This window comes from Rana temporaria, chromosome 13, assembly GCF_905171775.1.
Source record: "Rana temporaria chromosome 13, aRanTem1.1, whole genome shotgun sequence".
NCBI classification, from domain to species: Eukaryota; Metazoa; Chordata; class Amphibia; order Anura; family Ranidae; genus Rana; species Rana temporaria.
In genome coordinates, this window is record NC_053501.1 from 32275108 (window position 1) to 32302409 (window position 27302).

Below are 27302 nucleotides of genomic sequence, written 5' to 3' on the forward strand. Positions count from 1 at the left end.
TACCAAGTGGCTCTTTCTGATGGGGAGTAATGTACTGGAGTTGGTCCTAGAAACCTGGGAGTTTTTTTTACTTGGGATATTTAGTGGGATTCTACCTTCGCTGTAGTAGTGAGGTTGCATTTGTATTTGCATAATACCTGGAGTATGACAACAATTTACAGCAATACCCATCACAGGGTGGATTTCATTTAAAAATCCATTTTTTTTTTTATAAAAAAAAATAAATAAACTTTCCACAGCCCCCTGCGTATAACACGCAGGCACAGTTTACCCTCCATTTTCAGGGTAAAAAGGTGAGTGTTCTATGCCAAAAAAGTGAAGACAGCCCTCCAAAGTAAGGGAATCTGGTCGACATCAGAACGAGTGTCCCCTTTATTCTTGAGCTGGTGACAACCTAAAAATGTGGTGTTCTTTTACTGTCACTTTCAAGAACAATGAACAGGACAAATAGAAGGTGAATTTTCCTAACAGAAGCACAGACAGCAATAAAAACCCAACTAGGGTTCCAACCCCTCTCCACTCCAAAACTAAAAAAGGTTTTGCCTTTAGTTATATTTTACATTTTCAACAAAGTTAGCCATGTGCCACATCTCTCAGTATTGGAAACGTTTCAACAGTGTCTCTTTTCCAAACACTACCACAATATGTAATGGTTACAAAACAAAAACGCTCCCATGTGTGTCGGACCACTTCATTATCCAACTCCTGGACATGAAGCAGGATTCTGTTATTACTGGTCAGCAAAGTTTTGTAGCTGAACCATAAAAACAGCAGATTAGATTGGATTTGCAGGTCAATATTCACACTTCTGCCTCCATAAGCTTAACATTTAAGAACCAAGATTTGTGAGCTTGCTTGAACTGATAAAGACTGAACAGAGGAATGAAGCCAGTGCCAGCTCCAATAGCTAAAACTGGAGAGTGAATAAAAAATTACAGCAAGAGGTTACCTGGGAACTGGAGCTTGCACCTGGAGCTTGGTGAACTCTATATTCCACGCATTGGGATGATTATTTTCTACGAATCGCTTTGCACTTTCAACAGTGTTCTGAAAAGAGAAATTACATCATCATGAGGGGCAGCGGGGGGGAGGAGTACACATGCCACACTGCCTCCGAGCTCCCTCCTCCGATCGTTCATTACTCCTACTAGTGAAAGCACCCCCTATATGTGGCACCCCAAAGCACATGGTGCCGCAACCCCCTCACCCTAGGCCCCGTTAGGGCTCATTCACACGGGCAGATAAAAATAAAAAATAAATAACTGTTTAGACATGTATTTTCTGCATAAAAAGAAAAGTTCTTGCTGGCAGGGCTAGAGCCTAATCACATGGCCAGATAACATGCTGCGTTTAGAGGCGCATTCTCTGCAGTGCATATTTTTATGTAGATGTGACGTGTATGGGCGCATTGATCACAACAGCGCTGTGCTTGGATGTGTAAAAAACTGCTGTACGCAACTAAAACAGTTTTTTCCTGCTTGTGCGATTGACCCCCTAAAATACACATTATTAAAATCTACTTGCCTCCATGAGCATAGCTACAGTCATAGGGCCGACACCACCCGGCACAGGAGTAATATAAGATGCCCTCTCCTTTGCTTCTTCATATGCCACATCACCAACTACACGTTTACCAGAGGGCCTTGAAGGATCTAGAAAAAAAAATAAAAATGTTGTAAAACTAAAGTGGAGTTTCCATCCCAAAATGTTTTTTTCATTATTGTGCCCAGACCTAAAAAAAATAAGTAAAATGTTTTACTCATCTGGAAATGCCTGTTGCTATGCAGTCCCACAAAAGCTGCCTTTGGAATCACCTAGGATTCTGACATCATCTCCCTCTAATGCTCCTGGGAAATGTGTCATTTCCCAGTATGCAGTGCGCTACCCAATTATCACTCCCCATCCAAGACATCCAGGAAGCGCTTGTAGGCTTAACAATGCCCACAAGCAAAAAGACAACGGTGTGGACATAGTTTTATAAACTGAATTGAATAACTATGCGGAGCACGGCGGATTGTAAAATAGTAAGTGACAGGATTTATATTATAAAAACGCATGAAAGGACATACATTTAAAAAATGCTAATTGTGGTTGGAACTCCGCTTTAATAAAGCAAATACACCAAAAAGCAAATCACACAAAATGTCTCAGTTATAAAGCTAAACCAAGGCCTAATGGGTCGCTATTGAATATACAATATTGGGACATCTGCCTTTACACACACAAACTTTAATGGCATCCCAGTCTTAGTCCATAGGGTTCAATATTGTGTTGGCCCACCCTTTGCAGCTATAACAGCTTCAACTCTTCTGGGAAGGCTGTCCACAAAGTTTAGGAGTGTGTCTATGGGAATGGTTTGATTCTTTCTTCCAGAAGCGCATTTGTGAGGTCAGGCACCGATGTTGTACGAGAAGGCCTGGCTGGCAGTCTCCGCTCTAATTCATCCCAAAGGTGTTCCCATCAGGTTGAGGTCAGGACTCTGCAGGCCAGTCAAGTTCATCCACATTAAAAAATGCTAAAAAGTATTGGACCACCCCTCCAAATCCTTTGCTAGAGGGGCATTGTGTGGGGCTGTTTATCAGGGGTTGGGCTTGGCTCCTTCGGTCCAGGGAAGGGAACTCTTAAAGGGGTTTTGTAAAGGTTAAAGGGGTTGTAAAGGTAAAAAAAAAAAAAGTTTTCCTAAATAGCTTCCCTTACCTTAGTGCAGTCCTCCTCCACCTTACCTCGTCCTTTGATTTTGGTGTGGAGAAAGCCTCTTGAGGGGGGAGGGGGCGAGTAGGACGCTCTCTACTTTGCAGATAGAGAAAGGATCTGTGTGTTAGTGGGCGTCCTGACCCTCCTGCTCGCCCCCTCAAGAGGCTTTCTTCACACCAGGGAGAAAGCCTTGCATTACTGTGTGGAATTACAGACAGAAGAACAGGAAGTGAGGATTTCTCAGAAGAAATAAGGACATTTAATAGCAAAAAAATAATAATCGAAGGATGAGGTAAGTGAAGGTAAGTGAAGGAGGACTGCACTAAGGTGAAGGAAGCTAGTTAGGGAAAACATTTTTACCTTTACAACCCCTTTAAGGCATCAGCATACCCAAGACATTTTGGACATATTCATGTTCCCAAATTGGTGAGAACAATTTGGGGATGGCCCCTTCCTGTGCCAACATGACTGTGCACCAGTGCACAAAGAGCTCCATAAAGACATTGATGAGCGAGTTTGGGGTGGAGGAACTTAAACGGCAGTAAAGTGCTGTTATTTTTAGTGGCGCTTTACCACCGTTTTTTGCAGGTCTTTCTGGCCGCTAGCGGGGCACTTTTTAACCCTTTCGGCTGTTAGCGGGGGGGGGGGGGGGTTTAAGGGCCGGCAAGGGCGCCCACTGCAATGACGCTGCTTGCAGGACTTTAGCATCCTGCCAGAACACCGCTCCCCTATAGCGCCTTAGTGTGAAAGCAGCCTTAAGGGCCAACTTTTTTTAACCTCATGACAGGTGATAACAAGGGAGTCTGTCGTGTATATTACAATCCTGTCTAAAAAAATCTGCAAAACAGTGTTTTAGGCCTTTACATTCTCTTTAAATAAAAATTCTGACCCAAGTCTGAATAGCTAGAGAACCGACCATGGTGTGCTTTGCTTAGTGTGGTCAGATAATAGGAAAGCAGAGGGCATAGCAGGAACACCAGGGATTTCACACAAAGGAAGCAATACAAAGAACAGAATGTGCTTTTAAAAACATAAGTACATGGTACAGCAGGCACAGATCAGCAATATGAAATGTTGGCATGACAAAATGCTGTTAACTAAATGTTATACCACATTGAGGTTTTTATTCGATCAAAACAAAATTGGCCGACTAATCAATTATGAAAAAAAAAAAAAGTTAGTTGCAGCCCTACAACACACAGAAGGCACAGGAACAAAAGCAGCGAGGTGATAGAACTATCAAAACTTCACTACACCAGATATCCAGATTCAACATGACAATCCTACAGTTTAGCTACATTTGAAATCCCGCTGTGTACAACCGCATCTACTACACGGTCCAGCAGGCAAGTGGTACTCTGAAGCAGCGCCAAGGCTCCTTTTACACAGGTGGTAGTAAAAAAAAAAGCAGTTGAGCCACAGTTTTACACCCAGACCCCCCCCCCCAAACCAGCCACCACTTGCAGAGCATAATGGTAATGCTTGGTTCAATACAACTTTTACCCCTAGGAGACACTGCTTTGCTGCCCTCTGAAAAGTGATCCATTGCACATTGCTTTCTAGAGAAACGTAGACACTGTCACCTACGTGAAAGCTCTACAATCAGAAAACAAATACGGTATACATTACAGAAAATAAACTGATAAATCTCTTCTGGCATGCATTTCTCTGGTGCCAAAGGCATAAATAAAAGTCCCCACTGTTTACCAGTTATCTGCTGACCTGCATTAGTCTCCTGAATGTTCTCCATGTCGCCTTAATGTGCAGTGATCTGCAGCATAAACAGGTCCTACACTGCTCTTTGACCGATTGAATGCAAGCAATCACCATGAACTTCTCTACAGAGCTCAGTAACCAAAACAAGAACTTCTAGTACAACTACTGTAAAATACAACTCTGTTCATAGAGACAAGTGACCTTGGAGTACACACTTGTAAAAAGAATAATGTGTCAAACGCATCATTTACAAGCAACACCAAGTGTCATCTAGGAGGACTTTGGAGATATATAAAAAAAAAAAAATTACACAGTACCCCCACTAGTTCACACTCCTCTTGTACCCAATAAATAATCTACAGTCCCCTGGCAGATTGGATTGTTAGAGGCAATTATGGACACGGAGGACAAACGTCCCAAATTCCAGAAAGCATCACAGGTAAACCAAGGAGCTTTCATTTTTAGTTATTGTTGCATTTATAAAAAGTGGTGTTTTGTGGCTACAATTTTGAATAGCTTGTGTATTGGTGAGTGGGTTTAGTAGGGGGCTTCAATATTGATCTCAAACTCCCCAAGAAAGTATTTTTTTGGTCACCAACCTTTCTTGGCGAGTTTGAGTTGATATATTGAAGCCCCCTACTAAACCCACTCACCAATACTACACAAGCTATGCAAAAACTAACCACAAACAACCACTTTTTATAAATGCAACAATAACTAAAAATGAAAGCTCCTCAGTTTACTGAAAAGTGAAATTTTGGACGTTTGCCCTCAGTGCCCATATTCACCTATAACAAGCCATTCTGCCAGGGGACTGCAGATTACTTATTGGGTACTAGGGGAGTGTGAAATAGTGGTGTACTGAGAGATATAGATATAGAGATATATATATATATATATATCTCTCTCAAAAACAAACAAACCGTGCTTGAAGTCTACACCAAGTTTGTAGATTTGTAGCGGTTAAGTACGCTTATTAAAATAAATGGAGTGTCTTCCATGTGACAGTGCGCAGGACTGGCAGACAAGTTGCTAAGCACTCTCACATGACTGAGGTGGAGATGTCCACACACTTTTTAAACAGATAGTTCAGCTTTACCACAAAACTGCCTATGCAGACTAAAGTTGAATAATGCCCTTGCTATAGGCTTAGGCCAATTATATAACTCATGAAGCCTGACTGGAATACTCCAAGGCTGTTGCCAAGGCCCCTTTCACACTGGGGTGGGGGCAGTGTCACCGATAAAGTGCCATTATTTTTATCTTTACCACCAATTTCACGGCGCTATTCGGCCGCTAGCAGGGCGGTTTTACCCCCCCCCCCGCTAGCGGTCAAGAAAGGGTTAAAAACCACCGCAAAGCGCCTCTGCAGAGGCGCCTTGCTGGTGGTATAGCCGGTGTCCCATTGATTTCAATGGGTGGGAGCGGTATACACACCGCTGCAAAGATGTGGCTAGTATGACTGAAATCCCTCAGGGCTTTCACACTGGAGACACAGCAGCGGCTGTTTAGGGCCCTTTGCCGGCGCTATTTTTAGCGCAATAGCGCCTGCAAAACGACCCAGTGTGAAAGGGGTCTAAGTGAGGCCTACATTTTACCGCTCACCTCCACAATTACAAGAGTGAGCTCTCAAACGCTGAGCTCAGAGCTACTGCCTCAGGAGAAAGAGCATGTGAGGGGGTTTGAATCAGAAAGCGCTCACTCCTGTGTTGGTGAGCAGTGATGACTAGGCCTCACTTGGCAACATCCTGAGTTTATTACAGTCAGGCTTCATAAGGTATGTAAATGGCCTACACCTATAACAAGGGTATTATTCCTCTTTAGTCAAGAGTTGCAGGGTTTTAAATCTACAAAAAAGCTTACCTGCAGTTTTTTTGTAAATAAACTATCCTTTTAAGCCAGGTACACACCAAGTCCCCCCCCCCCCCTCAACCCAGAGGGCTGAACAGAATAAAAAATGGTTACAGATTGCTGTACTAAAGCTGGCTACACATTATACAATTTCTTTAAATTGACCAAAACCATTCCCCGTTTATTTTTTATACCAAAACCACATAAAAAAGGAAGACAAAACTTAAAAATTGCATGCAATCAGGCAGGCCCTTGCACTACATTGCAGAAGGTAAAACGACAACAATAAAAACACACGAAAGTGCAGCCAGCTTAACATATCTGATGTTGGTGCAGTCATCTGCCTCGCTGAGCTATTGTATTCTGACAGGGTACCCCCCCCCTGACCCCCCAACCAGAACGAACACACTGTTCAGCATTTTCAGCCAATGGCTGTGAGCGATGATCAGATGCTGGTTTTGCAGTATGCCCTTTCAGGTCCTTGTGTAGCCAGCTTTAGTCTCCAATACAAGCCAGCAACATAAATTACAAGCAGCACTCCACACTTACCCGATATGTAGTTGATGCCACAATCAATCACAATAGCACCAGGCTTGATCCATTCACCTTTAACCATCTCTGCTTTACCAGCACCAACAACCAGTATGTCCGCTCTGCTCACCTGTAAACAGTTAAAGTATATTAAATGGATCAAAATCAATGGCTAGTAGGGGTGCAACGGATAGATAAAAATAAAAAAAAAAATAAAAAAAAAATCGTAACGTGGCTCAAGCACTTTCAACATGCGTTTATGGCCTCTGCACCTATGAACACACCGATGGCGTTTGATGGCTTTAGCCCGGTCCGATTGTGCAACATGGGGCTGCCTAAATGCTGTGGAGTGTGGTGATAAGCAGCTTTCGTTTACACTCCCGTCAGTGAAACAGTGATTTGTGGGGGGGGGTCTATAAGAACCCTGACATCCCCTTATCCTAGCACATAGCAAATTTTTTTTTGTTTTTTCTTGGTATCGGTTATAAAACCTTGCAAATAAGTACGTTTTCTTCCTCACTGATCAGGTGGCACCAATAGGCAACACTAATAAGTAAACACTGGTAGGCATTACTGGTGGTCCTATGTGGGCATCTTCTAGTCATGTTTTTTTTTTTTTTTTTTTAGAGGATACATGGCTCTTCCCGTTTACACCATGATCAGCTGTGATTGGACATAGCCGATCACATGGTAAAGAGCCTCCAGAGGCTCTTTACTGAGATCGGTGTTGCGGTAAGTCAGGATACCAGAACCATCATTTTGCTATAGGCCGGGTGAGAAGTGGTTAAAGAGGTTGTAAACCTACCTGCAGTACTTTTACCTATAGGCAAGCCTTATTCTAGGCACTGTAAATATGCCTTTGCAGGGAAGGAAGGGAGGAAACCTTTACCCCCTGCAGGGTTTACCCTCTTGAACCACTTCACATCCCATAAATTTATAGATATATCTCCACAGGTGGGATCTCCCAGACTGGGCGGGCGTCATGACACCCTGGGCTTCCAGGTCGTCTGGGAGGCACGTGCCCGCGTGTCGCTCGTTAGCCGATGCGTGTTCCCGTCGGCCCACTTTTTGGACTTCTACCTATAGGTAAGCCTAGAATAGGAGATTTCACTTGTAGTCCACCGAAAATTTTAACAGCGCATGCGCGTGGAACAAAACTAAGTGCCGTTTCTTCCCTAGCCTGTGCAGTTAAGAGGCTCCCGTGCGCATGCGTGGGAGTGACGTCACGTGGCTCCGCGAACCAGAGCCCACGGCCAGGAAGGAAGAAGGGCCAGAAGATGGATGCTGCCTACACAGGGGACATCGCTGGATTATTTTGCAGGCAAGATGCACATAATGCGCTAGTATGCGATTCATACTAGCCCATTATGCTTTTTCCTTTGCAGCAAGCAAAACCCATCAGGGTTTACTTCCTCTAACACAGTAGACTGTGGATCTGTGTGTATAAACACACAGATCCATATCGGGTGAGGATGGTGTGTTCACAGTACAGAGGAACACCGATCAGTCATCCCCCTTTGAGAGTCCCCACCCCCTACAGTTATAATCACTCCCCAGGACACACAATTAACCAATTGGTCACCCCTAGTGTTAACCCCTTCCCTGCCAGTCACATTTACACAGTAATCAGTGCATTTTTATAGCACTGATCGCTGTATAGATGTAAATGGTTATACACACACAATTTTGTAGACGTTGGAACTTTTGCGCAATTTAACCAATATACGCTTATTGCAATTTTTTTTACCAAAAATATGTAGAATACATATATCTGCCTAAACTGAGGAACTTTAATTTTTTAAACAAAAAGGGATATAGCAAAAGTTAAAAAAAAAAGTTTTCACTCTTGTTTATAGCGCAAAAAAATGATGATCAAATACCACCAAAATAAAGCTCTATTTGTGGGGGGGGGGGCATTTTATTTGGGTACAGTGTTGCATAACCGAACAATTGTCATTCAAAGTGTGACAGTGACGAAAACTCAAAATTGGCCTGGGCAGGAAGGGGGTAAAAAGGCCCTGTATTAAAGTGGTTAAGTTTTGAAGGACTTGAGGGTCATAGATTTTAACCCTTAGAAGTTGCATGGAAGTCATACCTGAATGTTATACAATGCAACTTGTGTGCAACAGTTGTCCTATCACTGGTCAAAGCCAAAGTCGTATCCAAGTTGCAACTTTGAAGTCATACCAGTGCGAAGGGAACCCAAATGACCCCCCCTCCGCCAGATGGCAGTAACCCCCCCCCCCGCCCCCAACAATGGTTCTTTGTACCATGTGCTCCAGTGCAAGCAAGCGCACCATTTGCAAAAAAAGGAAACAAGGCACTTACCTCCTCACTCAGTGGATCAGTCCTGGAGTGGCAGGTGGTGACTGTAGCATGGTTCCAAAGCAACAGGTCATGCATTGGTGCACCCACAATTTTACTGCGTCCAATAACCACAGCCCGTTTCCCTGCAATCTGAATGCCTAAACAAAAACAGTTACAAACATACATATGACAAATTGGTAATATAAATCGAAAAAAAAAAAAAAAAAAAAAAAGAGAACACACACACTAAAGTCAAAGGACCACTGCTATTCTGCACTGAACTATGTCAATTTAAGAAACTGCACTCAATTTAAAAAGGGTAAATTTGAATGTATTGACTGAATAAACAGATTAAATACTGAGCTATTTGGGTAGGCAGTACTGTCTGCATTAAGCTTGTGGTGTAAAGTAGCCATAAGCATTGGAGGTATTGATTGGCGCCATGTACAACCTTACCGCCACCCACACTAACATTTTACAGACAATAAATATTTTAACAAACGGTTGCCTTACAACTACTGTATATGCGAAAACAGAAGACCATTAAGCTGCAGATTGCTGAATATCAATATCTAGATCAGGGGTCTCCAAACTATGGCCCTCCAGTTCAGGAACTACAATTCCCATCATGCATGCATAGTCATTGTCAGAGTTTTACAATGCCTCATGGGACTTGTGGTTATGCAACAGCCGGAGGGCCATAGTTTGGAGATCCCTGATCTAGACTAAAAACACAGCCAGGTTACATACTCCGTTCCTAAAACATCCCACCTGTTTGTCGTATGAGATCCAGACATCCTTTCGGTGTACAAGGAATGAAGCAATCTCCAAGATCTCCTCTAGCGAGTTTACCCGCATTAACACTTGTTAACCTGTGGGGAAAAAATAAATACAATTAAAATAAGATATAGAAAGTCCTCTCTCATCTCAAGTATATGTTCTCAAAATTTGGTAGCCAGATTCAAACGTTTGGAGCCACACTACTTTGAATCTTATCCAAGCAAAAATCGCGATTATCCCACCTCCAAGTATACAAAAAGTGTAAAACAAAAGCAAGCCAAGAAATTAAGATAGGAGAGCCACAACCCAGCAAGTCCAAATACAAGACTCAAAAAGTGACTTTGTGCGCTTCTCTAAGTGATCAACAAATGCATCAAGCCACAAGACCTTGTAGTTATAAGGAGAGAGGGGGGTATCATCCACGTCTACCCCCGCAGCATTAACATCCAGTATTCAATAAAGCATATCATTTGTTGGTCCTTGATGGTTCCCAGACATCGGAAGAGGAAAAGCACTTCATAGTGTAGTCCTTTCCCAGTTGACGCCTATTACGAGGGAAACGCGTCGGTTGAAGCAACAACTGATGTCATCGCGCACAAGTCAGCTGGCAAGGTCTGTGGCCGTGTTTGCTTGTTTATGATCGTGTAATTGCAATACATGCTTTCTAATAAAACTAGATTTTTTTGCATACCACACTATGATCTCCGATAGATCTCCAAGAAAAAAAATATATGCTTTATTGAATACCGGCCTTGGATGTTAATGCTGCTGGGGCTGGATGTGGAGTATACCCCCTGCCTCCTTATAACTACAGGGTCTTGTGGGAATTCTAGAAAGCAAAAGAGCTCTATAATGCGAGATCCAAGAATTCTGGTAAGAGGCACAAGTTTATGTGAAGATGGCCTTCCTATGAGCATCCTTTCACGTTGTGTTTGCAGACTTCATACTCCGATAAAATCACTGGGACACATACTATCCAATTGAATTGCCATTAGTGGATCTATGTAGGTAAAATCGCCATGGCGGCCTTTCATATGGATAATTTACATTGTTTTACGAAAACACTGTTGGATGTACAGTATCACAAGAGTGATTACACCCCTCATATTTTTGCATTTTATATACACAATAAAAATAATAATCTTCTCATGCGACAACACTGAAGAAATCTCAAAAATATTCCGATTGCACACCTTCCGGCAAAATGGCCAAGTAGTAAAAGGGTGCTGAAACGATCACCGGCTGGGAACCGGAAAGCAAATATATATATATATATATATATATATATATATATATATATATATATATATATATATATATTCGCCAGCACACCAGGAATCATAACGTCCAAAAATTTAATGCATATCTATTATGTCAAAAAGAGCAACGTTTCGAGGCCACGCAGGACCTCTTCGTCAGGCCTGACGAAGAGGTCCTGCGTGGCCTCGAAACGTTGCTCTTTTTGACATAATAGATATGCATTAAATTTTTGGACGTTATGATTCCTGGTGTGCTGGCGAATATCTAAACACTGAAGAAATGACACTTTACATTGTAGCAAAGTAGTGAGTGTACAGCTTGTATAACAGTGTAAATTTGCTGTCCCCTCAAAATAACTCAACACACAGCCATTAAAGGGGTTGTAAAGGTTTAATTCTACATTTTTTTTTTTTTTTAAACATACCATACTTGCCTCCACTGTGCAGTACGTTTTGCACAGAGTGGCCCGATCCTCTTCTTCTGGGGTCCCTCACCGGCTGTCTCGGCTCCTCCCGGCAAGAGCTAACCCCCCCCCCCCCTCCCACGTGATAGTCAGCAGTCATTGATTTGATTGACAGTAGCGGGAGCCAATGGCTGCGCTGCTATCATTCAATGAAGAGCCCACAAGAGCTGGGGGAAAGCAACGCGGGATCGCGCCCATGGAGATTTGTGGCTCAGGTAAGTAAAGGGGGGGCAGAGAGTGCAAGGTGTTTTTTCATGGGATGCATCAAGGTGAAAAAAACACGAAGCTTTACAACCCCTTTAATGTAAAAAAAATAAATAAAAAATCTGGGACCAGACACTTTTAAGGCATATGCATTCGAAAAGCTGATAAAGGGCTGTACGGCAACAATTCATACTATACAGTATATCATGCGTTTGACACTGGCAGAAGATTCAACCCCCCCTTAACAGTCAGGGAACACAAAGTGCCCATCTACACAAGGATAAAAACAAAGTAGTGACAATAGAACTCACCCATCGACATCTTTGTCTGGCGACACAGCGTTGGTGACCTTTTCTGTGTCTATTTTGTGATCTGAATCCAGAGGCAGCTGAACAATCAGGCCGTGTAACTCTGGATTCTCATTAATCGACTTTATCTTGCTTAGTACCTAAAGAGACAAATAAATTAGACTCATACTTGTCCTGACTATTAAACACCCCTTCCCCCATACATTTCCAGCCTCCATCTGTCCTAAATATCATCTTCATCCCTTTCCAGCCCCCATCTGTCCTAAATATCATCTTCATCCCTTCCCGGCCCCCACCTGTCCTGAATGTTACCCATATTCTTACCTCTGCCTCAGTTGCAGCTCTTGGTAACTTGACATGACTAGCTTCAATTCCAATCTTGAAAAAATAAAAAAAAAGTACACGTTAAATATAGACACCAATGACATGGCCGGTAAAATCTTAAAGATACAATTATAGAGTTATTTCTGAAAGGAAAATTATTTCTCTTCAAGTGGGCCCTTCTAACAACTTCCTTACCCCTCACATATAAGCAGCAACTATTTTCCAAAAAGCTTCACCTCCTTATAAGCAGTCCTTGCGTTTCATACCTAAACCTTTCCAGTGTCTCCCACTCTTAAACACTAACTTTGTAGCAAGTCAAAAGGCGAGGAGCTGCAGCACAGGCTGATCTGTGTCAGACATCAAATACAGCCAAGAAAGGTACAGGCACCAGGATTAACGGCATAATTTGAGCCAGCATCTCAATCCAGAAAGCAGATGCCGACTCCGAAGATGCCTGCAAAATATTGGCTCCATCCTCCCTGTTAAAAAAAATAAAAATCTGGTGCCGAGTCCATAATACTTAGCTGTCAAAAAAAAATAAAAAAAAAAAGCATGTCAGGCGTTTGAGCGTTAATGCTTTTCATTGGCCAGGATAGTGAAGCATTTGTTATTCCCGATGTAGCTGCGGTACCACGTACTTGTATGGGGAAAGCATCCTGTTCTTTGTAATGCTTCTTTTGTGCAAAATTCTTGGCGTTTATGCCAGTTGCTTTACTTTTAAAAACTGCCCACACTAGTCAGTTCTCTAGCCATGCTGGGAACTCAGCCCGCCTTCCTCCAATGATCAGGCTGGTGCCGACACCGCCCTACTGCACCATTCACTGTTAAGACCAGTGTACTGCCGTTTCTCCTCCCCTAGCTCTTATGCAGCTGAGAACAGAGGGAATGCGATCACATTTTATAATATATATTAGGGTTGTCCTGATACTAGTATCAGTACCGATACCAAGCATTTCCCAGAGTACTTGTTCCCCCGGGAAAATGCTCCGATGCTCCACCCGATACCCGACTGTCCCTGTATCCTCCAGTTCCCCCCTCAGTGCTGCTCTCCCCCCTCCATTATTCTGCTCTCCCCCTCCACGGTACTGCTCTCCCCCTCCACGGTACTGCTCTCCCCCTCCACGGTACTGCTCTCCCCCTCCACGGTACTGCTCTCCCCCTCCACGGTACTGCTCTCCCCCTCCACGGTACTGCTCTCCCCCTCCGTGCTCGGTGACACCCTCCATGTCCCCCTTTGAGCTCTGTGTCCCCCTCCATATCCTCCTCTGCCCCCTGAATAAACAGTCAGTGATCACTGACTGTACATTCATATAACAAACATCGTAACCTGTGTTTACGATGCTTCAGTTTATGAATGGAGAGCAGCCTCTGTCTCCTGTCCATTCATTTTAAGTGCAGCTGAGAAAGGGACTGGGGAATCTGTCTCCTTAGTCCCTTTCTGTCTCAAAGGGGAGATGTCCGAGGTCTTTTAAGACCCCTGATATCTTACCAAAGCCCCAAAAGGGATAATAAACATTTATTATTTATATTTATATTTTCATGTGCCACTGTCACATGACAAAAAAAAAAGTATCGGTACTCTGTCTTAAAAAAGTGGTATCGGGACAACCCTCATTTTAAATATATAATTATTTTTTTTAAATATCTATACACAAATACTTTTCCATTAATTTCCATTTTAAATTGAATGGGTTGTTTACAAGGTGACAGTATACAATCACTTTAAGCTCTGTGTTGCATGAGGCCCAATACATTTTAGGTATAGAACAGTCCTATTCAGGCCTATTTGGGTACATCGTCGCAATGGTCCGTTAAAGCAATGCACTAGCGCAAAAAAAAAAAAATCCTTGGTCAGGAAAGGGTGGGGGGCAACGGTAACCCTTCTGGAGCTGAAGTGGTTAAACTTTTCTGTCCCTTATTGTATATTGCTCCCTCATTCCAGCCTACACAGGATTTTGTTTTTCAAATTCTTGTAAAGTGTTGCTAATGCACATCTCTGTAAAACTGCTGCCTATAGTCCCAGCCCAACATTGATAGTAAGGGGCATTTAGCAATAATAACATACTGCCAAAGCCCCACGTGTCTGTAGAGAATAAGTGTGCCACGTGCAGTAAATTTCATACGGGAACACTGAACACTGCTATTATAGTTGACAGCTTAACAGTTGCAGAAGCTAAAAAGGTTGCAGATGTGATTACAGCATTTTAGCAGATCTCAGCTTACCAGTCTCACCCTGTGCAGTTTAACCAATAGAAAGCACTGTGTACCACACTCACCGGACACTTTATTAGGTACACCATGCCAGTACCAGGTTGGACCCCTTTGCCTCCAGAACTGCCTTAATTCTTGGTGGCATGGATTCAACAAGGTGTTGGAATCATTTCTCAGATTTTGGTCCATATTGACATGACAGTTTCTGCAGATTTGTCAGCTGCACATCCACAATGCGAGTTTCCCCGTTCATCACATCCCAAAAGGGGCTCTATTGGATTGGGATCTGGTGACTGTAGAGTGTATTGGAGTACAGTGACCTCATTGTCCAGTGGTGAGATGATTTGATCTTTGTGACATGGTGCATTATCCTGCTGGAAGGAGCCATCAGAAGATGGGTACACTGTAGTCAAAGGGATGGACACGGTCAGCAACAATACTCAGGTAGGCCGTGGGGTTTAAATGATGCTCAATTGGTACTAAGGGCCCAAAGTGCGCCAAGAAAAATATCTCCCACACCATCACCAGCCTGAACCATTGATACAAGGCAGGATGGATCCATGCCTTCATGTTTATTAAAAAAAAAAAAAAAAAAAAATTGATTTTTTTTTTTTTAAATCATCCCTGTTGGGGGTCTTTGGAGAGATATTAGGGGTCTTAACAGACCTCTGACATCTACCCTTTAAGACAGAGAAAGGGACCAAGGACACAGATTCCCCAGTCCCTTTCTCAGCAGCCTCAGCTAAGAATGGAGAGAAGCTCCTCATAAACGGAAGCATCGTAAACACAGGTTACGATGCTCAGTTATGTGAATGGACAGAGTCAGTGCGAACTGAATCGCCTCTGGGCGCTGTTTATATTCCATGGGAAAGGAACCCCCTTGACCTCAGAAATTATGGGTTTTAATCTTTCTCCTGAAGGCCAAGTGGTCCGACTCCAGTCGGATGGTAGTTGGTAGCACATTCCACAGCCGAGGTCCCTGGACTGCAAATCTTCGATCTCCTTTGGACTTGTATCTGGCTTTGGGTATTTGGAGTAGGTTTTGATTTGTGGATCGCAGAATGCGATTTGGGTTATGGGCTTTTATTTTTTTGCATAGATATAGGGGGGTGTTTCCTTGAATGCACTTATGCGTTAGGCAGAGAGCCTTGAAAGTGATTCTGTCTTTTACTGGCAACCAATGAAGGGATCTCAGCGAAGGCAAAATTGATTCCCAGGTTTTTTTGCCAGTCACTAATCGAGCGGCCGTGTTTTGAACGACTTGCAGACGAGTGATTTGGTGAGTCCTAGATAGAGGGCATTTGCGTAGTTTAGTCTGGAATGGATGATTGTTTCCACCACGACTGCAATGTCCTCTTTCGGGATAAAGGGGTGAGTCGGCGTAGTAGGCGCAGCAGATGATGGGATCCGCTGACTACTGACCCCATTTGTGCATCCATTGTCATGTAGGAGTCGAAAATGACTCAGACTTGACTTTGGTGCTAGGGGTGATAGTTTTACCCAGAATGGGCGGGGGAGTCCAAGTTGATGCGGGGTGACTTTTTCGGTTTGCGTGAAACAGAAGAAGTTCTGTTTTTGAACCATTGAGTTTAAGATAACTAGAGAGAGGGATTTCTCTAGTCCAAGAGAATGATCTTTTTCGTTGCAGATGCGGAAATACAGTCGAGTGTCGTCTGTAAAGTAGCTTCTGGTTCCTGATGATTTCAAAAGAGGGGGCGGAAATAGAAATTGAACAATACGGGTGACAAGGGAGACCCCTGAGGGACTCCGCATTATACCGTACGTTTTTTCAGAGCTGAAAGACCCCAGTTTCACGGTTTGTGATCGGTTTTCCAAGAAGGAGGAGAACCAAGTCAAATCACCTTCCGTGACTTTGGCAACTTCAGCTAGCCTAGCTAGCAGTAGTCCGTGGTCTACAGTGTCGAAAGCCACGCTTAGGTCCAGCAGGATCAGGAGACAAGATTCTCCTTCATCTGCGGCCTCTAGAACGTCATCCCATATTTTGAGCAACGCCGTTTCTGTTCCGTGCACCGGACGGAAGCCTGATTGAAACGTGTCGAGTAATTTATGGGTGTCTAAATGCAGTTGTAGCTGTTGTTCTCTCCAAGGTAATGGAGAAAGAAGTTGTACATTTAGACCTGTTATCGGCCTGCGGTTGTTTGGGTCTTTGTGGTTAAGGGTGTTTTTTTTTTTTTCGGATAGGTTTTATTGTCCCTTGTTTCAGCAAGGTGGGCACCGTGCCCTCCATGAATGATTGATCGATGAGCTGCGTGATAGCTGGTGCCAGTATACCGGCACATTCTTTCAGCAGTTTAGTGGGAATTATGTCATTGGGTGCTGTGACGCAGAGTCCTGATGATGTTTTTGGTGGCATTGATGGAGATGGGTTTTAGAGTGAATTTTGGTGGTTGCAGTTGATTTAAGTGGGTATTTGGTTTGGGATTTGGGGATGGGTAAGTGGCGATTCCATTTTGCTGAATACTTCACGGATTTTCTCAATTTTATTAATGAAATAGACAATTCGTTGCAAAATTCTTGTGAATCAGGGTTGGGGGCCTCTAAACAAGCTGGATTCATAGTCTGCGAAACCAGCTTGAAGAGTTCGTGGAGGTTCACTTTTAAGTGCCCATTCTGAAGCCAGGACCACCAGCATGGGAACCAAAATAAAGAGGATCAAGGCTGTTTTCAGCAAAACAATTGCAGAGCAGGTAAAAATTTTTGGAATCACTTTAAGCCTCAATTAGCCAGACCATTTTTTGCAATTTTTTCACCTGCAGCATTCAGAATTAGTAAGAGGGCGTGGCCTCCCCCAACCAACCATACAATTTTCTAAAAGCACAAGGCCCATAGAATAATTTGGTGTTGCCAATTTTGTAGGTCCCATCATGGTTATGAATTGTTTACCAAAATCTTGATACTCTAAAATCATTAGTGCTTACAAAAATGTAACCGAAGTCTAGACGCCAAAAATTGTAATTGAGCCAATAAACAAATATTTGTACATTTTAAACTTGTGCCTTCTTGCAAAACACTGAGGATCTAAAAAAGTAAGCAAGTTGGCTTCACACCCCATGTGCTGTGGTAATGTCCAATCTGCTGTGCCAAAATGTGCGTTGCATTGGTGTGATTAATGATAAAATGACACAGGGAGCACAGGTCAGAGGCGTGACAGGGTATTGGTAGCAGAGGTCAGATTTTTGCTGATTCAGCCACCGATTTTCTTCTAAATCAGCAGCTTCTGGGGGGTCAGTTATAAGTTAATCGTCACTGAGGACCATGAGCTTATAGCAGAAAGAACGCAGCAGAAGTAGGGCCTACCAGAAGAGATTTGGTTAGGTTGTATGCCTTGCATCGATGGCAGCAAAAGGATTAAAGAACTCCAGCATAAAAATTGTATTTATTTTAGGGATGCACAGATAGCAAGCATTTGTGAGAGTATCAGTACTGGCACAAATGCTCCTAATACTTTGTGGTGCCAATACAAAATGAATTGGCAAAAATCACACTGCAAAGAATTGCATGCGATTTAAACAGGAATGCTGTGCGATTCTTGTCCGAATCACATGCAATATTTCCCACTGCGTGTATAGAAGAGGGAAGAGCGCCATCTAGTGGGCAGTTTATTAAAAAAAATGTTAGAACTCACAGTACATGCCTGGCCAAATGCAAAAGCTTCATAGGTGTCCCGGTCCAGCTGATAGCAAATCATAGTTATTGGAGGTGCTTACAGCGCTGGTGATGTAGAGGCAGTCTGCCCCCAACCAAACATCTCTTCCACCCTATACCCACGGGGGACTCCTCCTGGGACTTCTCCAGCCGCAGTGATTTGCCATCATCGGTGGGACCAGGACACCTATGAAGATTTTGCATTTGGCCAGACATGTACTGCAAGTTAACAAAATTTTATAAACTGCCCACTAGATGGTGCTTTTCCCTCTATAGACACACACACTCGTTCAAATGGCATGCGGTTCTAATTGGGGCTGCAACTAACGATTATTTTCATAATCGATTAGTTGGCCGATTGTTGTTTCGATAGCATAATAGCCTTAAAAAAAATATTTGCCTCAAATTTTTTTGGCCCAATTTGTTGTTGGGCAGATTACAAAACACAAATTGCCGCAAAAACACATTACATGCTTTTCTGCAGCTCCTCAATCGAATTATATTGAACCAAAAAAAAAAAAAAAAAAATACAAAATAGCCCCGTTTTGTGTTAAAAAGTCCTTGCCCTTTCCAAATACGCAGCAGCTGAAAAAAAATGTCGTATCCCATAGGAAAACATGTAAACTGTAGCGTGTTTCTGCAAAAATCTCCAAAAAACAAAAAGGGTGTGAACCCAGGACTGAGATGTTTAGTAACATAATGGGGTTAAAAAAACAAAAAGTACAAAAAGCAAATAATCGCTACTGTAAGGGGTTCTTTTTTTTTTACTGTGGGACAGCGAAAGTAAATTTACAGGAGAGATTTGCTTTGTTGTACTATAAAGGGCCAATTTTTGTTTTTTTAACCCCATTATGTTACTGGCCGATTAATCAATTATGAAAATTGTAATAAGTTGTTTCGGCCCTAATTCTAATCACAACATATCGTATTCAGCATCGGCGAGTGAGTGACCAAAAGTTTCAGTACGCTTAGATATATACACATACAGGTGCATCTCAAAAAAATTTGATCAAAATGTTAATTTCAGTAATTCAATTCAAAAAGTGAAACTCCCATTTTAAATAGATTCATTGCACACAGCGATACATTTCAAGCAAGACCAAAACAAAAACAAAAAAAAAAGATTTAATACAGAATTGTTGGCCAAGGCAAGTCCATGTATAGTATGCACTCAATACTTGGTCGGGGCTGCTTTTGCATAAATTACTGCATCAATGAGGCGTGGCATGGAGTTGATCAGCCTGTGGCACTGCTGAGGTGTTATGGAAGCCCAGGTTGCTTTGATAGCAGCCTTCAGCTCATCTGAATTGTTGGGTCTGGTGTCTCATCTTCCTCTTGACAATACCCCACAGATTCTATATGGGGTTTAGGTCAGACGAGTTTGCTGGCCAATCAAGCACAGTGATACCGTGATCATTAAACCAGGTTATGGTACTTTTGGCAGTGTGGGCAGGTGCCAAATCCTGCTGAAAAATTAAGTCAGCATCTCCATAAAGCTGGTCAGCAGAGGAAAGCATGAAGCGCTCTAGAATTGCCTGGTAGAGAGCTGAGCTGACTTTGGACTTGATAAAACACAGTGGACCAAACGCCAGCAGAAATGGCTCCCCAAATCATCACTGGACTTCACGCAACTTGGATTCTGTACCTCTCCACTCTTCCTCCAGACTATGGGACCTCGATATCCAAATGAAATGCAAAATTGACTTTAATCTGAAAAGAGGTCTTTGGACCACTGAGCAACAATCCAGTCTTTTCACCTTAGCCCAGGTAAGATGCTGCTGGTGTCTGTGGTTCAGGAGTGGCTTGACACAAGGAATGAGAGTGTTGAAGCCCATGTCCTGGATACATCAGTGTGCAGTGGCTCTTGAAGCGCTGACACCAGACGTAGTCCACTCCTTGTGAATCTCCCCCAATTTCTTGAATGGCCTTTGCTTAAAAATCCTCTTAAGGTTGTGGTTATGCCCGTTGCACCTTTTTCTACCACACTTTCCTTCCACTCAACTTTCCATTAATATGCTTGGATACAGCACTCTGATCAGCCAGCTTGTTTAGCAATGACCTTTTATGACTTACCCTCCTTGTGGAGGGTGTCAATGACCATCTTCTGGACAACCGTCAATTCAGCAGTCTTCCCCGTGATTGTGTAACCTACTGAACCAGACAGAGACCATTTAAAGGCTCAGGAAAATTCACAGGTGTTTTGCGTTAATTGGCTGATTAGAGTGCGACACCATGAGTCTACAATATTGAACTTTCACAATTTTCTGATACTGAATGTTGGGTTTTCTCTAGCTGCAAGCCATAATCAAAATGAAAAGAAATGCTTGGAGAGGTAGTGTTAGAGAAAACGATTCCCCCAATTACAAATCTGTTGTACAGATACAGTGAAACCTTGGTTTACAAGTAACGTGGTTTACAAGCGTTTTGAAAGACGAGCAACTTTTTTTTTTTTTTAATTGCCTTGCTATACAAGCGCTGTCTTGATACACAAGCTTTCCCCCCCCTTACATTTAAAAAAAAATAATAATTACACTCAAAATGTGAAAGTCTGCTGCTCATCCATGTAAAGCCGCTGTGTACATGTACAGTGAAGCTGCTGGTGTACAGTATAGCTTTGTATGTGCCCAGAGGTTTGCGGGCAATGGTGGCTCACAGCACTTCATGGAGACACTCAGACACTTCCCAACAGGGGCAGGCGTACCCGGAACAATGCGAACAGTTCCTTAGGAAGTGCTGTGCGCTGAACTGTGGCCACATACAGCGTTGTACTGTACACCAGCGGCTTTACTGAACATACAGTACTGTATACAGAGCGGCTTTAAATAGATAAGCACCAACCTCTGGCCACATACAGAGCTGTATACCAGCGTCTTTATTGTACATGCAGTATACACAGCGCTTTAAATAGGTGATCAAACTCCTTAACATTGTGAGAGTGCATATTTTTCTTTACTTTAAAATACTGTCTCTGTTGCAAAAAATTTCAAGTGAAGTTTAATTTGTTTTAGGTTTACAGTACACTTTATACTGCATTTGGTTTTGCCGTAATAATTTTTATATAAAAATTGTTGTGGAACGAATCATCTGAGCTTCTATTTCCTATGGGGAAACTCGCTTTGATATAAGAGTGCTTTGGATTACAAGTATTCTCCTGGAACTGATTATGCTCGTAATCCAAGGTTCCACTGTACTATGGATTAGAGAAAGTCAAGAAAACTTTGTTACCTCTGCAGCAGCTTTCAGTTTCATGCTTATGTACAGATTGGAATCTTCTCGGTCTCCCACCTATAAAATAAAAAGAAGAAGTGGTGATATCCTTATGGTGTGACCCAGATGTCAATCAATGAGACCCTATATACATAAATTAGAACGGTTCCATAGCATTGAATGGGACGCGACTCGTCAGGTGGCTGAGCCGCCCCAGTGTGAACCGACTCTGACTAATTTGTTTTATTGTAGGTTCACATATGAATTGCAAAGGAACCTCTGTTCCTCTGCGTTGCAATTTTCAGCTCATTCAATGGATGGGGCTGAAATCGCACGGGACACACACACACGATTGCATTGTACTGCGGTATCATACGATCTGGTGCAGGCAAATGCAGAGTTTGCAATCTGTTTTTGGGGTGTCGATAGGTACCTATTGACACGCAGATCGCACACCCAGTGCGTTTGACACACACACACACACACACTCTGATGAGAATGGACATTTACAAAGTAAATATGAAACACTGCAAAACAGTATTTCACAATATTTCCCTATTCGCAGCCAGGCATTGCGTTTTATTTTCTAAACAGGAGTCATCTATCCTATGCTGAAAGTATGCCTTTGTTATTCAAGTTAATCCGGCAGTGCTGGGCTCTTATTAGAAAGCCCAGCAGGCTCCGCCAACTAAATGCCGTCATATTGGCAAATGAACCACAAACAAATACACACTCACTGGCCACTTTATTAGGTACACCTTGCTGGTACCAGGTTGGACCACCTTTTGCCTTTACAACCACTTTAATACTTTGTCGCAAAGATTCAACAAGGTGTTAAAACATTCCTCAGATTTTGGTCCATATTGACATGATGGCATCACACAGTTGCTGCAGATCCACGATACAAATCTCCCATTCCACCACATCCCAAAAGGTGCTCTAATGGGATTGAGATCTGGTAACTGGAGGCCATTGGAGTACAGCGACTTCATTGTCAGGTTCAAAGAAACCAGTGGCGAGATAATTTGAGCTTTGTGACATGGTGCATTATCCTGCTGAAAGGAGCCATCAGAAATTTGGGTACATAGTAGTCATAAACGGATGGTCAGCAACAATACTCAGGTAGGCCGTGGCATTTAAACAATGGTCAATTGGTACTAAGGGGCCCAAAGTGTGCCAAAAAAAATATGCCCCACACCACCAGCCTGAACCAGTGATACAAGGCAGGATGGATCCATGCTTTCATGTTAATGCCAAATTCTGACCCGACCATCTGAATGTCGCAGCTGAAGCAAGACTCAGACCAACGAATGGTTGAGATACTGTTACCTTTCCATCATCTCCAACTAGCCTGCCTATTGTCCTCTGACATCAACAAGGCATTTTCCTCCACACAACTGCCACTCACTGGATATTTTCTCTTTTTTGGACTATTCTCTGTAAACCCTAGAAATGGTTGTGTGTGGAAATCCCAATAGAGTTTTTGAAATACTCAGACCAGGTTGTCCGGCACCAACAATCACGCCACCTTCAAAGTCACCCAAATCCCCTTTATTCCCTATTCTGATGCTCAATTTGAACTACAGCAAGTCGTCTTCACCATTTCTAGATGCAACGAGGTGCTGCCATGCGATTAGCTGATCAATTTGTGTTACCAAGCAACTGAACAGGTGTACCTAATAAAGTGGCCTGTGAGTATGTGCAATATAGATAGAGAATATTATAAAAATATAAAGCACATTACATATACATTCCTAGTGACATACCTGTAAAATCGCCAGGCCCGGACGGAATCCGCTGTACTTTTCCTTCATAGCTTCCACTTCATTTTTCAGACGCTCTCGGACTAGTCTGAAATGTAAGAGTTTACATAAATTAAAATGAAGTGCATGTGTTGATGAGATTCTCAGTGTGCATTAGAAGCTGCTGCAAGTCAGAGAGCTGGCCTCATTTCCTGGCTGGTGGACATCCAGCACTTTCCTACCCAGCCTGACATGCATTTCAATCAAGGCGGCTCAGCATCACCTATGGAGGCCTGCATGCAAATAGTCAGTTTAGGAATGCCCACTCCTCCAGTCTGGCATCCAGCCATCAAGGCATTTTTAATACTTTAATATCTCCTCACAAGAGTGAGCCCACCGCTTGCCTAAAAGGCAGAGAGCTAAACAGTCAATACGGAGGCAGGGTGCTTTGATGTTTTCAGGAAGCTATGTATTGCGCCCTGACACCTCCGCCCACCGGCCAAGATCTGACTGCATTGCATAGAAAAGCAGAGAGCAAGGTCATTGGATCTATAACAGGGATATGCAATTAGCGGACCTCCAGCTGTTGCAAAACTACAAGTTCCATCATGCCTCTGCCTCTGGGTATCCTGCTTGTGGCTGTCAGTTTTGCTGTGCCTCATGGGACTTGTAGTTCTGCAACAGCTGGAGGTCCGCTAATTGAATATCACTGATCTATAATATGGTACATGACAAAACAGAAGCCATCCCTAATATCCTGAAGCGCAGTTTTAAAACTGCGCTGTTACTACTGCAGCCAAATGAACGTATGATGCCTGTGATCGCGCTGTCATTAGACAATACATGTGCAATATGCCCAAACATATATTTATTTTCCAACACCCTTTAGAATAAAATGGCGGTCATTGTAATACTTTCTGTGACACCATATTTGCGCAGCGGTCTTACAAGGGCACTTTTTTGGGGAAAAGATACACTTTAATAAAAAAATAAAACAGTAACGTTATCCCAATTTTTTTTTTATATTGTGAAAGATAATGCTACGCCGAGTAAATTGTTACCCAACATGTCACGCTTTAAAATTAGCGTCCGCTTGTTGAATGGCGACAAACTTTTACCCTTTAAAATCTCCATATGCAACGTTTAAAAAAAAATAAAAAATTCTACAGATTGCATGTTTTGAGTTACAGAAGAAGTCTAGGGCTAGAATTATTACTCTCGCACTACCGATCGCGGCGATACCTCACATGTGTGGTTTTGAACACCATTTACATATGCGGGCGCTGCTCACGTATGCGTTCGCTTCTGCACGCGAGCTCGGCGGGACGGGGGCGCGTTCCTGGCGCCTAACTTTTTTAGCTGGCTCCTAGATTCCAAGCAAATTTGTCAAGCCCTGCCTTACAGTAAGCCAACATTTCGGTATTAAATTTTTATTTTATTTTATGTAATCATCTTATTTTCTGAGAAACTCAATTTTGGGTTTTCCCGAGCTGTAAGCCATGATCAAACAAAAAATAAAAATAAAAAAATGCTTGAAATATATCACTGTGTAAGGAATCTATAATATATGAGTTCCACACTTTGAAAGAAAAACCACACCCTCAATTTCTCTGTTGCAAGCATTCTCTCCTCCCAAAATCTCTAATCTGAGCCAATCCCCCCCCCCCCTTGCACTTTTGGCAGCAGTCACATGATTTTAATGGACCCTGGTCACATGAATGCCCAATTCTACACGCTTCGCCCATCAAATCACCCATTTCCTGTTCATCCGTTACGTCTCTAATTAAACTGTAGGGGTCAGCAGTGTTCAGCCAGTTCCAGATGTCCTGAAATAACCTCTCAATCAGGACTTTCAGCTTAGAAAAATGTCCTGTTTTGTTGTCAGATTACAGAATAGTACAAAGATACACCTCTTCATGCATCTTCACTCTGAATTGGATAAGAACAATTTTTTTTTGTGTGTATATAAAATTCCTGCCAAAGATCTTAGGAACACAGACATGGCATCCCACACTGTACTGGCATCATAGACTGGCATGGAAATAATGAACCTGGTGCACCAACAAATGTTATCAGCAGGCAGTGTGCCACCTTGCTGCAGGGGAACAAGGGTCACCGCTGTTATTCTTTCTGGTCACACTATGCCCAGATCACCAGATTCTTGCATCACAGCAAGAACACAATGTAACTCAAGACTTAACCCCAGGTAGGGCAGAAAGCACCATGCTGGGGGGAGGGGGTGGACTTTTATTAACCAAGCAAAGCTGACATTGCTTATTTTTCCAGTGTAGCAGAAAAACAGATCCATACCTCCTATATATTCATACACAAGCAACTCCTAATGGATAATCATTACCATAGCTACGCTCAAAAAAACAGCAAATAAGTATCAGCCCGAGTTCTTAGAGTGGAGTTCCAACCCCCCCCCCCCCCCCAAAAAAAAAAGAAAAATATATGATTAATCATATATACATAAAAAAAAAAATGTATCTCCTCTTCCTTATCCACGGTGGGTCTTCTACATCCTCTTGTGAAAGGGGCGCGCTGCCTTCTGGGAACTATGCATCTCAGAGAGCAGCCGCCCATTCACAAAGCGGCGCAAGCCTCGTGCATGCGCAGTAGGCTTCACTGCCCATTTCCCTTACCAAGGATGGCGGCACGGGACCTGCAATGATCCGGATCAGCATTCTCCCTCCCCCCCCCCCCCCCATCATCACGGGCACCTATGACAGGTAAGTGTCTTTATTAAAAGTCAGCAACTACAGTGTTTGTAGCTGCTGACTTTAAAAATAAAAAATTGCGGGTGGAATCCCGCTGTAAAGCACTTAATTGATATTACAATCCGATTATAGGATCCTGTAGATTAGGGGTCCCAACCCCCAAAACCCATCCCTGGACAGGCAGGAGATGCCATCTCCACCAGCATGTGAAATCATGGACTCTGACTGATCCTTAGGTTTTCAATTACCTGGCCCACCCACCTCCCTGACGCCAGTGAAAGCAGATGGCTTAGGCCAGGGGGTGTCAAACACAATTTCATTGTGGGCCGCATCAGCATTATGAATGCCCTCAAAGGGGCCGGTTGTATCTGTAAGATTAGATGTTAGCGCATTCCCTCCACTTTCATTAGAAGAGCCACCCCACCATCAGAAGTCGAGTCCCCCACATCACAGTGCACCCCCCTTTCCTTATGCTGGGAAGAAGATAGATGCATTGCTTGAAAGCAGAAAGTAAGGGTCTGGAGGAGGACTGGAGATCTCCTGCAGCTGCAGGAGAAGTAGAGGGCCACATGACATGGCCTGGAGGGCCGGTTTGGGCCCGCTGGCCTTGTGTTTGACACCTGTGGCATAGGCAGAACCCTACTTTCCAAAAGTAATGAGAAAAATTATGAATACTTGAAATTTTACAAAATTAAAATTTGCAGTGACTTCTGCAACTCGATAAACCTTCCTGCCGCTTAGCAATCTCCTACGGCATGCACCAGGATGGCTGACTTGTGTATACACAAGTGCTAGGTCATTCCTTGTCCGCCAATCAAGGTGGCCAAAGACCGGCACTCAGGAAAACATCCTGGCACCATTAAGAGACCCCTTGTGGACATCAGACTCAAAACTGTCTTTAACACAGGGCAAAAGGGGCGGCTGCCCCAGGCCCAGTCATTGTTGAGGGGCCCAAGGCCGCTTCCCCTTGAGCCAGCACTGCCTGCAAATAGTTGGCAGATACAAAGGGCCCAAGAAAACCTTTGCCCAGGGTCCAATCAATATTAAAGACGTCCCCAATCAGGCTGTTGGAGAAGTATTGCGACTTTAGTGCCACTTTAAATTGGTTATGTAGAACAGCTTTCATATATGGGACATTTGGTGCAGCGCCACCTGCACTCCCTGCTCTCCTCTGAAGCTGCATTTCAGCCCTATAAATAAAAGTGGAAAAGGGCGAGATGTTTTATTAGGAAGAATAATGTTATCACCGGGTTCAAGGGCTTAAAGCACTATAAATTAGGATCCTAGGAAAAAAAAATAATATTTAAAGTGTTTTAAG

At 43.1% G+C, this 27302-nt stretch overlaps 1 protein-coding gene across 1 annotated transcript in view; it reads right to left on the bottom strand.

The window, feature by feature from the left end:
- The window catches only part of MTHFD1 (methylenetetrahydrofolate dehydrogenase, cyclohydrolase and formyltetrahydrofolate synthetase 1), a 117151-nt gene that overhangs the window by 89363 nt on the left and 486 nt on the right, over window positions 1-27302 (bottom strand). Inside the window, exons 2-10 of the mRNA XM_040332917.1 lie at window positions 23289-23373; window positions 21541-21600; window positions 12439-12492; window positions 12118-12254; window positions 9871-9971; window positions 9121-9257; window positions 6811-6922; window positions 1525-1652; window positions 950-1047 (exon numbers count right to left, since the gene is read on the bottom strand). Coding sequence (XP_040188851.1) covers window positions 950-1047; window positions 1525-1652; window positions 6811-6922; window positions 9121-9257; window positions 9871-9971; window positions 12118-12254; window positions 12439-12492; window positions 21541-21600; window positions 23289-23373 — 912 coding nt within the window. The remainder of the gene's footprint in view (window positions 1-949; window positions 1048-1524; window positions 1653-6810; window positions 6923-9120; window positions 9258-9870; window positions 9972-12117; window positions 12255-12438; window positions 12493-21540; window positions 21601-23288; window positions 23374-27302) is intronic.